At 37.9% G+C, this 15404-nt stretch overlaps 1 protein-coding gene across 1 annotated transcript in view; it reads left to right on the forward strand.

The window, feature by feature from the left end:
- Window positions 1-4779: 4779 nt before the first annotated feature.
- NKAIN3 (sodium/potassium transporting ATPase interacting 3) overlaps window positions 4780-15404 on the forward strand; it is a 402934-nt gene continuing 392309 nt past the window's right edge. The window contains exon 1 of the mRNA XM_063079250.1: window positions 4780-4966. Within this exon, the coding sequence (XP_062935320.1) occupies window positions 4780-4966 (187 nt within the window). The remainder of the gene's footprint in view (window positions 4967-15404) is intronic.

The raw sequence follows: 15404 nt of genomic DNA on the forward strand, positions 1-15404 counted from the left end.
GAAGTTTCCCCATAGGTTTATTGGAAGTAGAGTATACAGTACAAATATAAATATTTGATGGATTATTACAAAGGACAGAATGAGGGAAACAAAACCTTTGGATTTGACAGAAAACCAGAGTTCAGCTCAAATACATAAGTACCTTTGAACTTAGGGATCACCAAAAACGGAATGCGCTCCCTATAGCAAATTTTCATCATAGCATGTAGCTGGCTGTTGCTTAGTAAAGAGAATTTGGAGTAAATTTCTGCTTCGGAATAGAGGTTGAACTAAATTGCCTTTGAATGTTATACATCTATTTACTTACAAGGCAACATTTAAAATAGTGACTTGCTTGTTTGATTGCTTTGTTCTATTTGACACGTTTCCCAGAAACCAGATCAGTTTCTAAGAGAGTCATTCAGAAATGTTTATGTAGCATCATAAGAAATCTCAAAACCTTACTAGATGGAGAAAACAAAATGCCATGACCCTGCGTAAATACAGAATCATGAAACACTAGATCTAAAATGGACTTCATTGTACAGGTGAGAAGTAAAGGCTCAGAGAGTTTTAAGCCCTTCCTAAGGCTACATGATCAGTAGTGGGCAGAGCACTGTCCCCTGATAACACTCCACAGCTCCTTCCACTCACTGGACTGAGGCTCAGCCCACAGTAATTTGTAGCTCAGCAGCAACAACAATAACAACAAGTCTCTGACACCACCCTCCTGTGCGCACCCACCACCCACCTCGTCCCTGACTTGCACACCTAGATGAAGCAACATTGGGAATCCAGCCTCGACATCAAGAACTAATTCCAATTTTCCTTCCACTCCATTGCAGCTTCTGTCTTTTCTATATTCTTAGACCAGTGTCTCTAAGAGGTAAATCTAAGTTTTTCTGGCCCCCAGACTGGAATGCCATTATAATTCCCAAACCAGAGACAGAGGAGCTCACAACAGGCTGCTTGCCAGTCCTAGGCTGAGGTGAACACCAGAATTTTCCCCACTCAATGTCAGCCACATGACTCAGCATTTCAGTCTAATGACTGGCCCCTTGATTGAAGCTTTCCAAACAGAGACGTCAGACATGATTGAGCATTGCTGTGAGGTTTACTGTTTCCTCTATTATGGAAAATTGAAAATAAGTTATCTGGCTCTAAAGGATAACATATTAACTCACTGTTAAATAAAATTTGAGGCTAACCAAACCTTCTTCGTAAGAAGAACAAATCAGAGAATGTCAGGAATCATAACTTTAGAAAATAATAATGGAGATAGAGCATCCATTTGAAAATAAGGTAAGGTTTTAAAATTTGTGACTTTTTAAAAAGTTTAAGGACATACAGTACCTATATAATTAGCAAGTAATTCATTGACCTTCAGTTTTCTTTCCTGTATTTCATATGTAAAGAATTTTTGCTTTTTGGTAAGCACTATGGACAGGTTAAGAACTAATGCTTTAGAAAATGTATTCATGTGTGTAACTCTCCAATCCAATCAAGATCCCATAATAAACATTAATCAGAAGTGTTCATGCTTTACATATAAAACTGTTTCAGAAATGTCAAGAGTATAATGAATTTCTAAGGATTCTTGCTAGGTCTGACTTGTGACTTAATGATATCAATATGAAATTTGTTGCTTATGAAGGAATTAATAGCTTTTTAAATTTTATTGTGTGTGAGAGAGATTTAGTAAGGAAAATACACCTAGTTACTTCTTGGCCATTATATCTATTTGTGTGATTCTACATAAAGATAAAAACAACTGGATGACCGCTAAAGAGAAGATAACCACTATCTTTGACTCTCACACTTCCACTCCAGGAGGTGATGGGGCTATATCAGAGTGGGTGACCCGATTCACAATTTGTCTCTACTCTCCTTTGAGTAAAATCTTCTCCATATGTCACATAGTGTTTTAGTGACATTAACATTTGACAATACATCTAGTGATTCATTCTCTCTCTCTCAAGCTCATAGCCCTGGGTATTACAGGCAGCCATCCCGGAACCAGCAGGGCAGTTAAGCTCTGTTGAAAGGAGAGTTGAGGGGAGAAAAGAGCTAGGTCTCTGGTGACCCCTCTTAGCCAGTAGACACAACATCCCTGAAGCCTGACCTTCTAACTTTTCAGTTATTGGGGACAATATATTCCATGTTGTCTACAACAATTTGAGGTGGTTTTCCTGTTATTTACAACTAAATCTTTCTAACTGGTACAGTAATTATTCAGAACACTTGGGGAAGAAGGGGGAACTAAGTAATATATGCAGTGCCTACACTTTGTATCATTTTATCCCACTAAATGGTATACGCCATTTTCCCAGTGTTGCACATAAGAAAACCAAGGTGCACGGAAGCTAAGTAACGACCAAAGTTACAGTAGCGGAAGCAGAATTATAATCACGTCTGTCTGAATCCAAGGTCCGTTTTCATTCTGCTAGACTAGCAGTTCTCAACTGATTTCTTCTTTATCGTACATAGCAGATGACGTACATGATAAACACACTCCCTCGGGTGTACCTAGAGATGAAGGTGATTCCTGTCTAACCCGTGATTCATCTTGTTTATCTGCTATTGAAGAAAGCAAATCACGATGCAAGTTGGAGTGGCATTCTTGGATAACTTTGATATTTCTTTAATTTAAAAGGCAAAAAATTATCCCAAACCCACTGAGGACTTCTCTAGTTTAACTTCAGACTATCTTTGACAAATCTCATTGACAATTCCTCTTTTCTGCCTATCACTGTACTTTGTTATAGACTGACTGTGTCTCCCCCATATTCTATGCAGAAACCCTAACCCCCAATGTGATAGTATTAGGAAGTGATTAAGTCATGAAGGGGGATCCCTCCTGAATGGGATTAGTGCCCTTATTAAAGAGACCCCAGGCAGCTAGTTTGCCCCTCCAACATGTGAGAACACAGTGAAAATATGGTTGTCTATGAACCAGGAAGCAGCCCTCACCGGACACTGCATCTGCTGGCACCTTGATCTTGAACATCTCAGCTTCCAGAACTGTGGGAAATAAATGTTTGCTGTTTATAAGGCACGCTGTCTATGATATTCTGTTATAGAATCCCAAACGGACTAAGATGATGCTAATTACGTAGATGTGCCCTCTCGTACTTTCAGAGCACACTGAAGCGCTACGTTATGACCCATGCAGAGAATGGGTACTAGGGGTCAGAGGTGTCCTGTTATCTTCATATGAAGGGGGAAAACTCCACAATATCTCTGGTAGTCTTTGGCAGTAGTACTATAGGCTTTCCCTACCGGTTCCAGCACCATCCAGTCTAGATTTCTTCTGTCTTGGGTGTCTGCCCTACTATGTTGACTGTGCACTGACTAGGTTTGCTTTCATTAAATATACTTACTCACCATATTCAAAAAGGTTTGCAAAAACTTACAATAAAGTCATAGAACTTCTCATTGAAAATAAATGGAACCACAGTAGGAAGTTAAGAATTAAGCAAAAAAATAGGGACAGGGAATGACTAGGAACCTGAAGAGAGTCACTCAACTCCAGGACAGAGTTTGACTCTGAAATGTGACTCAAACGCCAGAACCATTTTCTGTCTCCACTTCACAGCCCCAAAGTCTTCAACAAGATGCTGTAATAAATATATTCTATACACAATTTCAATTAAATAGGTTGGCAAGCCAGAACTCAATCACAACTCATACTCAAGTAACTTTTAAAAATTAGGAGTTTATCGTGTGATCTCAAGAACTGATTATCTTGGCAGTCTTCTGGGGAAACATATGAATCTGAGCTCAATCTTGATGATATTCACTGACTCTGTTGCTGTTGGTTCCTGGATTAGGACTAATTTTTAAAACAACATAAAAAAATTCATTGATTTCCTCTGCAAATAAATTCCTCTCAGAAGTAAGAAAATGTGAAAAATATTGCATTCTGCTTTTTTTCTCTACTCTGCATTTCTTGGTTTGAGTGTTTGCTTAAATTCAGTCTCTCAGTAAGAACAGGCCGTTCACTTTTAAACAGAGACTGCCTCCAGGAATCCTGGTTTGAGTCATGTTCATGTGCTCTGTCTCTCTCGGCCACGTCGGCCTTCTCCTCTGATGGTGTAGATCCCAGGACTAGGGGCAGGGGACCTGAGACAAAGAGTGCCTGAGCTTAAAACACGTGCGTGCTGTCTCTTGGGACATAACAGCAAATACTCCCGGTCACACCTACAGCTCACCAATGACCTGATGATGCAGCATGTCATTTTAGTGTGTCGTAAATATTAGGTGATTATGAACATTAGGAGACTCTTATTCTTTCCATTCCTCTTTACCCGAAGTCACCACACCACACTCTACTAAATCTTTGCCTAACGTGTCTCATAGGTTGGAACTAACTTATCTGTCCTTAAAACATATAAAGTCTGCCTGTGTTTCATAAGCTATTTCCTTTATCCTTTGTTTAGGACTTAGATAGTGTTAGCTGCCCCTTCCTTGTGCTCACACCCCATTGAGGGATGTATTCCCTGCCTCCCTCCCTCCCTCCCTTCCTCCCTTCCTTTAAATCACAATGGCAGCACTCACACACACATTGAAAGAACCTAATCACTTGCAAGTTTTTCCAAGTAGACTAGGCTTTTCCAGGGCAGGGATGTGATTTCTTTTGGGTCACCAGCCTCTGTCTGGTGCAGAGTAATTGGCTTATGCATTTTTTCTGAGTAAAGAAAAGAAGGAATGAATGGACCCACAATGGAGTTGAAGAAGCAGCGACATAGAGACGTGTGAATAATAACTGGCTGCCACTCATTTCTCCCACACTCTGCTCAGATGCTGCCGGGTCTGACGGGAGATGAACAGACAGACTTGAGGGAAATCCCTAGACTTGCTGTACTGTTGAGCAGCCGCACCCCACCTACCTTCCTGGTGGGAAAGCGGCTCTCAGCTGCACAAAATCATGCTCCATCCCGGGGAGCGGGAAACCTGGATCGTGCCCATGTGTCCAGCTTGCTGCCAAGTATTATCGTGGCTGCCCAGTTCTCTCAAATGGCAGTAATGGAGTAGGGACTTAACACAGTTCACCTCAGCATGTCTGGGGAACCACACTGTCATTTAGAATCCCTCTGTGAGCCTCAACAGATGTGTTCTCTTGACTAACTTTGGCACCTGTTCTTTGGTTAAAGCTCCTGGTCTGATGCTTTTTTTCCTTAAACATGACTCGTTTTGGCCTGGGGCTCTATTAAACTATTGTTTGTCAGTGGTGTCCATGAGAAATGAGATGATCATCTAACACGTACCAGGTCGTCACACTGATCAGGACTGTCTGTTGAGAACAGTCTTGGGATACCAGGATAGATGACATCAACAGCTGGCAGAGAAACAAAGCCACTCATCCTGTGCCAAGGCTGTTACCTTGTTCCACTGAACATCGCCTGCTCGGTCCCTCAAGCTGAGGCTTCGTACCTTCATGACCCAACACAAACTATAACATCTATATTTGTACTGAAGACCCAAGGGAGGAAAACTGCATTACATTGAATGTGTGCTTTGTTAGCTACAGCAAAATAAACATGATGCTGTAATTATCCGTGTTTTCATTGAGCTGGGAATCTAATCTCTTTAAGAGTTAGTGTCCCTGGCAGACAGGCTCAGCATTTTGCATTTGTTTTGTGATGATACATGGCCTTGTAGTGTGTTCGTGTCAGCATTTTGACAATTTCTGGGTGAACACAGTATTGGAAATATGTTTGTATGTGAGTCTGATTAGGAGTGAGTATTGTTAAAAATTGTTTTATGATCCAACTCTGTCTTGTAATTCCACTTTATGGGAAAGATTAATGTAACCTAAGATGATGATAGCTTTCCCCAGCAACTGCTGGATTCTCCTCCTCATTCCAGGTTAAGTTTACAAATTGAGGTAGTGAAATGTAAGGGACTAGGAAGAAAAATTCTACTCCATATTCTGTATTATTGTTGGGTTTAGCACTGTACATTTCAGCATTAATGTGTCAGTGTTCTGGATCTACAAGGCATTACCTTCTAGAATATTCATTTGTTCATTCATTCAGCAAATCTTTGAGTATTTACCCTGTGTCACTTACTCTTCTAGGTGCTTTTGTAGAACAGTTGACCAAACAAAAATCTCTGTAATTCTACCGGGATGAGATAAAAAATAAATCATATAAACACATAAAATATATAATTTGGGGATGATGATATGTACTCTAGAGAAAAAGAAAACAGGAAATAAAGAAGGAATTTGGAGAAGGAGCTGTAGTGAATAGTTTGACTGGGAAGGCTTCACTGAACATGTGACTTTCAGTAAACATTGTCGAAATGTGATTGTCTCAAGGGGAAAAATATAAAAAGATGGGATTTTAATGAGTAATAAATAAAGCTATTAACAATTAACATTTTCTAAAAAAAATTAATATTTTCTGGGCAATTATCTTGTGTGGCTTTGCATGGTTATCTTCTTGCCCTGCCTCCTAAACCAGGGTTTTGGGATGCTTGGACTGAGAGAACCATCCTTTGAAGAACATGAATTACATTTGGGAGACAGAGTTCTCTCTACTTGAAGCCCCAGCAAAGGTTTCTCTTCCCTCTACTGCTTCTTTCCTCTGTAGATAGTTTTTAGAAGTTTCTTAAGCGTACAAAATTGCTCCCCTTTTCCCTTGAGTCCTTCATCATTAGTTGTATGTAGAAAAAAAAAAAGCCCATATGTATTAACTGGTGGTTCTTATCATATTCACAGAATCAGGAATTATACCTGGAGTTCTTAAAAGTTTTTTTTAAGACTCAATAAATAGAATGCCTCCACCACTGAATTATAAAAACAAGGTTGTGATATCATGCAGACTTGCAAGTTTTAGACATGAAAGAAAGGCAGCAGGTTAGAATTGAAAGCTTGTGCATGCTGGTGAATGTGGGTTCTGCAGGAGGCACCAGAAGTCCCTGGGCTGTGGTTGTCCCTGACTTCAGGTGTATTGTTGTCATGGCAAGTTCATGAAAAGGAGGAGGATAGGCTGAGGTCTGCCCAACTACCGAGTGTTCTGAGGCTCTCTCTTTTCTGATGGTTTTTCTGCTTTGGATCTGCCATTCTTTACTAAGCAGCATGGCCATGAAATGAGAGCTCTTCCCTGAGGAGGCGGGTCCTGATGGGTGCCTTCCAAAGAGTGTGCACCTAGCCTGGGTTTGAGTTAAACAGCGACCACATGCAGGAAGAGTTGAGTTGCTTCCTTTGTGGGTTAATGACAACCAAGCTAGGTGGGATGACACACCTAGACCTGCCTGAGGGAAATGCCAGACAATAGGGATGCTGATAAATAAGAACAGCTCACCCTCTGGGCTGACTACATAGTGCAGCTTTTCTCTTGTGATGCTGATATTGCTGACTCATGAAATCATCCCCACCCACACTTTGTTAGGTGGAAATTATGTAACTTTAATCACAGTTGAATATATTTTTTCACCCTCCCAAAATCAACACAGGGTGAGTCTCACATGTGAACTGTAAAAGTCGTCAGCTGATTCGTATCCTTGATAACCTAACACAATTGTTTTCATACTTCAGCATGCATCAAAATTACCCAGAGCGTTTGCTAAAACTGAGAGCTGGTCCCCACACCCAGACTTCCCTCTATAAATCTGGAGCGGCGCCCAGGCATTTGTATTTCTAACAGAGTTTTGGAGAACCTGAATCTGTTGATGCAACTGTCCCTCCCTGTCAGGGAAATTCTTCTTTCTCCATAGCAGAAATGTAACAGCATTACATTTGTTGGTTTTTTTCTTTGTACAGTTTCTGATTTTCTGAAAGTACCAGAGAATGATCCCAAAGGAAGTGTTCATAAGCTGCTTCCTGGGAAACACAGCTGGACAAGTAACAGTCGACCCATTGCAGATGTGTAATTGGAATTCAGATTGTTTTGTGTGCTTGCTTGAGTTTCATATTCACCTCTGTTACTACTTGGTATTTTGTCACTCAATGATAATCAGAAAATTCTTTTGTGGGGATGGGAGGTGTAGAATGATAATGAAGTCATGAAACTTGAAGAGCTATGAGACAAATTAGTCTTTCTATGTCTCTGTTTTTCTTGTTTGGAGTTTTTCCCACTTATCTATAGAGATTCATTAAACTTGGTAATGAATGAAAATATAATATATATAATGGAAATAATATATCCATATACTGTTTCAATCATATGCATATACCTGTCATATATGCCATATATGTATGTATATGCATGTATAAAATGCAGAAACACACGTATATATAAATCTGAAATATCCCATATAAATATGCATGTAGGAATCTTTAAATTCCCTTGGACATGGATGAAAATTTTCAAAGAAATGACTCTATGTACTTTTGGAGCATGATTGTAAGTGGATCCATTTGGGACATGAATAAAGAATGCTTATAACATTTTTAAGAGTAAAGTTTATTTTAAAATGAATTTATTGTAATAATGCCTTCAGAAAGCAATGCTGGCAAATTTCCATGAGGACAGAGCTCTAATTGATAAAGGGAAGGTGACAAGCTGCTCTCTCTATTAGATCGTCCTAACATATGGAACATTATATGCATTATAGGTGTTAATTTTAAAATGTTGTGTAATGTATGTTCTTTCTCTCAAGGAGAGATAGGATCTAACCAAGTGGATTACTGAATTACATTTGCTTTCAGTATACTCCCTGTTGAAATTGGATAAGGAGACAAGTGGAAGAGCAGTGGGTGTTTCCTAGACTTTCCAAGTGGTTGATCCAGGGTTGCATCTAGTAGGACCTGGGGAAAACACTGCATGCAGGAACAGACTGTGTGACCATGAAGATGTCTCTAGAAGAAGAGACAAAAACTCTCTTGAGATGTTTGCTACTTTTTCTTGTGTCCTGAATTAAATTCTTTTGAAAAATGAAGTAGTTAGAGTTAAGTTTACTTGCTTATATTCTCTTAAATTTTACTGGAATCCTGGCAATAAACCTCAGTTCACTTCTCCCAGTGTGAAATATGCTTTTATGTACAATCCAAATACTCCAACAATATACCAGACACTTACCGTGGGAGAATTGTGATCTGTGGACTCAGTTCAGTATCTCTGAAAGTATCTGCTTTCCCATCAGATGAGAGAGAATTCAAAGACAGCCACAATTCTCAAAACTGAGGACCATTCATCTCTGTGGGGAGCAAAGACATGCATGCATGTCAGTACATACTCAAATGTTGGATTTTTGCATCAAGCGCTACAGCATTTCAGGAAAAAATAAAATAAAAGACCACCAGTTAATTGCCCTGTGTCTTTACTTGGTAATAAAATGTGTGTAGGAGCACATTTTGGACTATAAGGTAAATGAGGACAAAACACTAACATATCCTGGCGATTAGACTTAGAAAGAACTCATTAGGTAATTGGTTGTTGTTTAACCAAGCAGGGGCTACTGCAGAATTTCCATAGGTGGGGTTCAGAGACAATAGCGTAATTAGAAGGAAGAGCTAGGGAGCTAATTTTGAAGCTGTGTTTTCTAAATAATGCACTGATTTTACTTAGGGAATACCAGCAAGGGTTATATTTGATGTAATTTTTTTTTTTTTTTTTTTTTTTTTTTTTTTACTTAAGTAGTTCTTTGTTTATGGTGGCTGGAAAACGAAACCGATATAAGTTACTGAGGATCTAAAACCTCTCACCCTTGGTGCTGCCACTGTTGTAACATGCCCAGAGTCTTTCTAAGGGGCCACAAGTGATAGGTTGGTTTTGTTTAGGAACAATTTCTTTTTCAGTCTTACTTCCCAGGAAGATTCTCTTTTTCTTAGCTTGACTTCATAACTCTCAGCTATTTCTTCATAATTGCATCTTGTTACATCTAATAATGCCCTAATTTATTTCCCTTTTTTGTTTTTATGTTGTTCATCCAACAACTCTTTATCAGTAATTCCTTTGAGCATTAATGTGAACTTTCACATAACAGAGAAAGTTATGAATTCTTCAGGAACCTAAGAAAACAAATCTTATTTGAAAAAATGCAAGAGCCTTAAAGCTGACTTTCTTTCTTCTTTCTTTCTTTTCAAACACAGTAAAACATTGAACTTTCAGAAGGAGAGAATAGAACTGTGATTTCTAGAGGGAGGACGGGGGGGTGGAAAAACTGAGTGAAGGACGCAAAGAATTTGTATATTTTTAATGCTGAATATGATAATTATCCTAGTCTGATCATCACATATTGCACACAAATTCTGATAGTCAACTCTGTACCTCACAAGTACATATAATCAATTATGTTTCAATAAAATAAATAAATAAATGCTCAAGAAAAAAAAAATAAATAATGACATACTTTCTGTGCCTTGATTAGATAGCTTTTGAAAGATACTCCTGCTTAACACTGAATTTGCAGAGCCCCGTGCAGGGTAATTTTCACTTTTTGACACAATCTCATAGAAGTCAAGTTCAATGACAATCCTGTGTGATCTCTGTGTCTGGCCCTCCAGCGATGGCAACTGTGAATATTGCACAGTTTCCCCAGAGTCCAGGGTCTCTGCCAGGAGCTGCTTCCCCTGACAGAAAGCAGGTGTCTGAGCCCAAGCAAGGGGGACAGGAAAACAGAACCCAGAGGAGCTTCAGAAAATAGTGGGTCTGACTTGCCCTCTACTCATGTACTTTGGAAAGGTAGTACTTATTACAAAATAGCTTTAAAGATTTCTTTTACTTTCTTTTTTCCCCTACAAAGTAAACCTTAAACAGAGTTCCAAAGGAAAGTGGTTTCAAACTGTTCATTGCCATAAAATTCACATTAGTTAATTTTAACAATAAAAATGAGTCTTGTGTTTTATGTTATAAGTGGATTTTCTTCTAGCCACAAATTTCGGATATCTCGTGCCACTAAATATAATTTCAACCTCAGTGGTCTCAGTTGAAATTACTGGTGATTTCTGCTTTCTTGTTTCATCAGCATGTTCTTCCACATTCCATAACACCTTTACTAGAAAGAGTTTTTCCTACCACCTTGAATCCTAATGGATCTCTACTTTTACTAATTTTGAGAAATTGAACTGGTGCAAGTTCATATAAGCAACTAATGAAATATACAATACCATCTCGCTTAACATTTTATCCCCTTACCCTCTTCTATTTTACTTGATATCGTCTTATATATTAAATATTTATCTGCTTGTTTATTTCTCTGCCCCCACTATCCTCCAAGCACCTACAAAAGTGTCTGGCTCTTAAGAGACACTCCGTGAATGTTTGGCAAATGAATAAACGATGTTGCTAGGGCTTCCAGTTCCCCTGACTTTCAAGACTGATCCTCATCTATCACCTCCTGTATCTATGCCCTGAAACATGTATGCCATTCTAACATCGGCTCTTGTACTGTCCAAATGATCGTCAATCCCTTTTGAACTTGAGTGCAAAATTAGCAACATCACTTTACATATGTGACATCATGAAGAATTAATTTCTTGAAAGATATCTCAGTAAGAATAATTGCATCATTAAGGGGAAATAGAAACTGCAAAATATAAACATCCAGAACAAAGAAGAGAAGCTAATGGCTTTACCTTAAGCAACTGAAAATTCAATTGTAAAAGTGGCAGAAAACAAGTGGAATAATTTATTTCAGCTTTACTCAGTATAAAATTGGCTAATTGTCAAAGACTCTTCCTATTAATTACCAAAATTAGAGATATATCATGTGCAGATCATAAAAAAAGGTTTAAAGGGGGTTCTTCTGATCAATCACACTAAGACGTCAAACCATCTGGGGTGCATTGCCTTTTTTCCCCATATCTCTCTTAAGTAAACATTCTAAAGTGTGTGTGTTTAGTCAGTCAATCACCTTCAAAACAAACAGCAACAAATGGTCTGTGCATTGTTTCATTTTGTCTTAAGTACTGTGTCAGCTTTAAGTCAAGAAGATCTATACTGTTCTTGGTGACTATTATGGTATTTTATTATTTTTTATTTTTATCAAAGTTATATATTAACATAATTTAACAATCAACTAGTTCAACAATTATGAAAAAAAAATGTCAGACTCTTGACTGCCCCCCACTCCTGATTCCTGCTTTCAAAAGGAAATAATTTACAACCCTTCTAGTTGTTGCTTTTGGCATTTGCTTTCAGATCACTCAATAATATGCTTAAGCTGCTTTTTCTTGATTTTTTAACTTTATTTAATTAACTATTAAATTTCCAACATGGAAGAAAATGATTTATCCCCTACCAGTCTCAACCCCACCCACTGTGATTACCACCTGCTGTTTACCCAGTATAAATAAATCATAATTTTTTGAATAGATCAATATTCAGAGTTTACCAGACTATGAAGGCACCATTTATAACTGAACCGTGTAGTATACTACAACAAGATTTCCATTTTTGTGGTCTTATCTTTTTGCTTATAGTTTTCTACTGACTTGTCTCTAATTAACCCCCAACTCTCATCCATAGTGTAAATCTGTCAGTGTGTTCAAACACATTACTTATTCTTTCAATTTTATCTTCTTGAACATATGTCTCTGAGAACCCTCTTGCTTGGTTGTTCTCTAGACCTGCTCTTCAGCTGTCTTCTGAAGAGCTCCCTCAAAACCATCATTTTGCATGCGTTTTTTTGTTAGTTTATTTTTTGTTTTGGGGGGGGTTGTCTTTCTTTTACAAAGAATCCCCTAGATTCTTGTCCAGATCCCATATCTATTGCACTTTTTGTTTGCTTTTTTATTACTTCCTCCAGTAGTTCCATATTGTTTTTGTTGAATCTTCTTCTCTGTGCACAGTCTTTCTTCTCAGTTGCTTTTTAAATTTATTAAATGTCTTTTAATATTAAAGGTGTGATCTGATTCTTAGTTGTCTGCTCATATAAGAGTGAGCTAATACAAAACTTCATGCATGTGAGTGGGATTGCTGCTTGTGGGCTTTGCTGTGAACCTGACTAGGTTGTTTCACTGGAGAAGACCCAGGTGACAGTACTGGTAGGTCTTTTCTTTTGTTCTGGTTAGATCCCTCAGAGAGGCTCTTGTCATGAGAGCAAGGGAACAAATCCCAGTCTTCTGGAACCCCACTTGGAAAGAGAGCAGGGGAAGTGGCAGTTCATAATATCAACCTTGTAGATTTTCGGGTAACCTTCTACTTTTCTTTCTTTCTTTTTTTTTTTTTTTTTGGTCTTTTTCGTGACCGGCACTCAGCCAGTGAGTGCACAGGCCAGTCCTATATAGAATCCGAACCCTCGGAGGGAGCGTCGCCGCGCTCCCAGCGCCGCACTCTCCCGAGTGCGCCACGGGCTCGGCCCAACCTTCTACTTTTCTTATGGAAGCTTTACCCCCAATTAGGTTTTGTGTGACCAAGTCTAAACTCTCTCTGGATCACCATATCCAGAGGGTAAATATCCATCTCCTGCCAGAATTGAGAAGGACAGACATTCTACTTCTTAGAGTGAGGGAGAAGATCTAAAGCCTGTTTTAATTTTTAATTACTTATGCAATATTTAAAGCACACAGAAATATGTTAAAGATGATATCTTATGTACCCGTGTACCCACAACCAAACATATGGAAGAGCACTCAATGCAGCTAGCTGTTCCTCTTGTATCCTTCCACAAATCACCCCACTCTGGCTTTTTTGTTAATTTTTACTACATGTGTATTTACCTAAGCAATGTATAGCATTTCACATACTGTTAAAAAGGCAAGTTTTCTCTCTCACCATTCACCGTTTCTCTATAAGATAATCCATACTTGAAGGGGTGATCTCTTCAGCAAAAGACATACATCAGAGGATATTGTTAAACTGTCTTTTTGCCTAAGACTGCTAGAGTAGCTACTACCTAAAAGGAGCCAGTTCCACACTTGTGGTTTTTTGGACTGGTTTGTCACCTGTTGGCTTTTCCTTGCATTCCAGGCTCCTAGCCTTCCATTGGTCCACCTTACTCATACATGTCCCATTTAATGTCCATAGAGAATTTAGAGATCATTTATTTTCCTTCCATTCCCATTCTAGAGTAACATGTAAGAGACTCACATAAACTTCAGTGGTACCTGTCTTCGGTATCTACATAAATAGTGGCACAGATGATGTTGCTTACAATAGCTTTCATGTGATGCCTTTGAGGGCCCTGTAGAACACTGTCAATCACTTTTGCAGAACAACATTGGGATTAGTAGAAGCATGGAAGATATCTAAGCACGAATGCCCACAAATGCCCTGAATTGTCTATGACACTCGGTGTGGCAGTTCATGAATGCCATACTATTAGCACTCAGAGTAAATGCTAATCTTTTATCTGCTTTAGATTGGCTCATTAGCTATTGGATGTTTGGGCAGAATCTTTGGAAACTGCAAACCTCAGATTGGTTTTCTGAATCTAATTTCCTTCCACTTTTGGTGTGCCTTCTATTTTGGGTGTTTGGTAATATATAACTGTTTTGCTTGTTATCTCCCAGGGTTTGGACAGTTTTTATTTTTTGTGTTTATTTTTTATCAGTGCAAAGGCAAATTATGCATTTTTTTAAAAAGTCCAGTAAAATAAAAGGAACATCCAAAAAGTAAAATTTATAAAACATTTTTTAAATGCAGTAAAGTAAAAGAAACATCCAAGAAGTTTTCTAGAGTCCCGCTAACCAAAGGGAATTGCCGTTAATATTTGTGTACCTTTTTCAAGTTATTTTATCTTCTGCCTATGATAATAAAAACAAAATTGAACATGCTAAATTTAATAGATTATTATTTTTGTGATTACAATAATGTGTTCACTATAGAAAATTTGGAAAATACTGTAAATATATAAATAATTTAAACCCAGAATCTTACTATTTAGATACAATCACTTTAAAACTTTATATTTTCATATTTTATTTTTTAGTTTTAATCACAAAAGTAAGAAATTCTCACTTAAAAAATATAGATAGCACAAAGTTATATAGCATAAACAATTAAGATTCCTTTCTCAGCCCTATTGTTTCCTAAAACTCTTCAAAGGATAGACTCTTTAAAGTTTGTTTTATATTTTCCCAGTTATAAAGTACATATTTCCTAAGTTCCAAAGATACAACATATATTATACACACTACCACAAATGGATGTGCACGACAAACTTTAAGGTTTCTTATATAAATAAAATTATAACATACACTCTATTTTATAACTTATTTTTTAAATTTGGTCAATTAAAATGCACACATCTTCTATCTCAGTGAATATAAATCTATCTCATTCCTTTCTAATGACTGCGTGGAACTAATGTGCAATAATTTGTGTAAAAATTCCCCAACTGACAGACATATTGTTTCCAGTTTTTCACTATTACACAAAACACTGTTGTGTGTATCTTTGCATACAAACAATTTTGCATATGTATCCATAATATCGTTTTAGTCAAATAGATTCTTAGAAGTCAAATTATTCAATCAAAGGATATATAAATATTTGATGTTAATGGAGGGTCCAATTGCTTTCTATAAAGGCAGT

This window comes from Cynocephalus volans, chromosome 15 (genome assembly GCF_027409185.1).
Source record: "Cynocephalus volans isolate mCynVol1 chromosome 15, mCynVol1.pri, whole genome shotgun sequence".
Taxonomy (NCBI): Eukaryota; Metazoa; Chordata; class Mammalia; order Dermoptera; family Cynocephalidae; genus Cynocephalus; species Cynocephalus volans.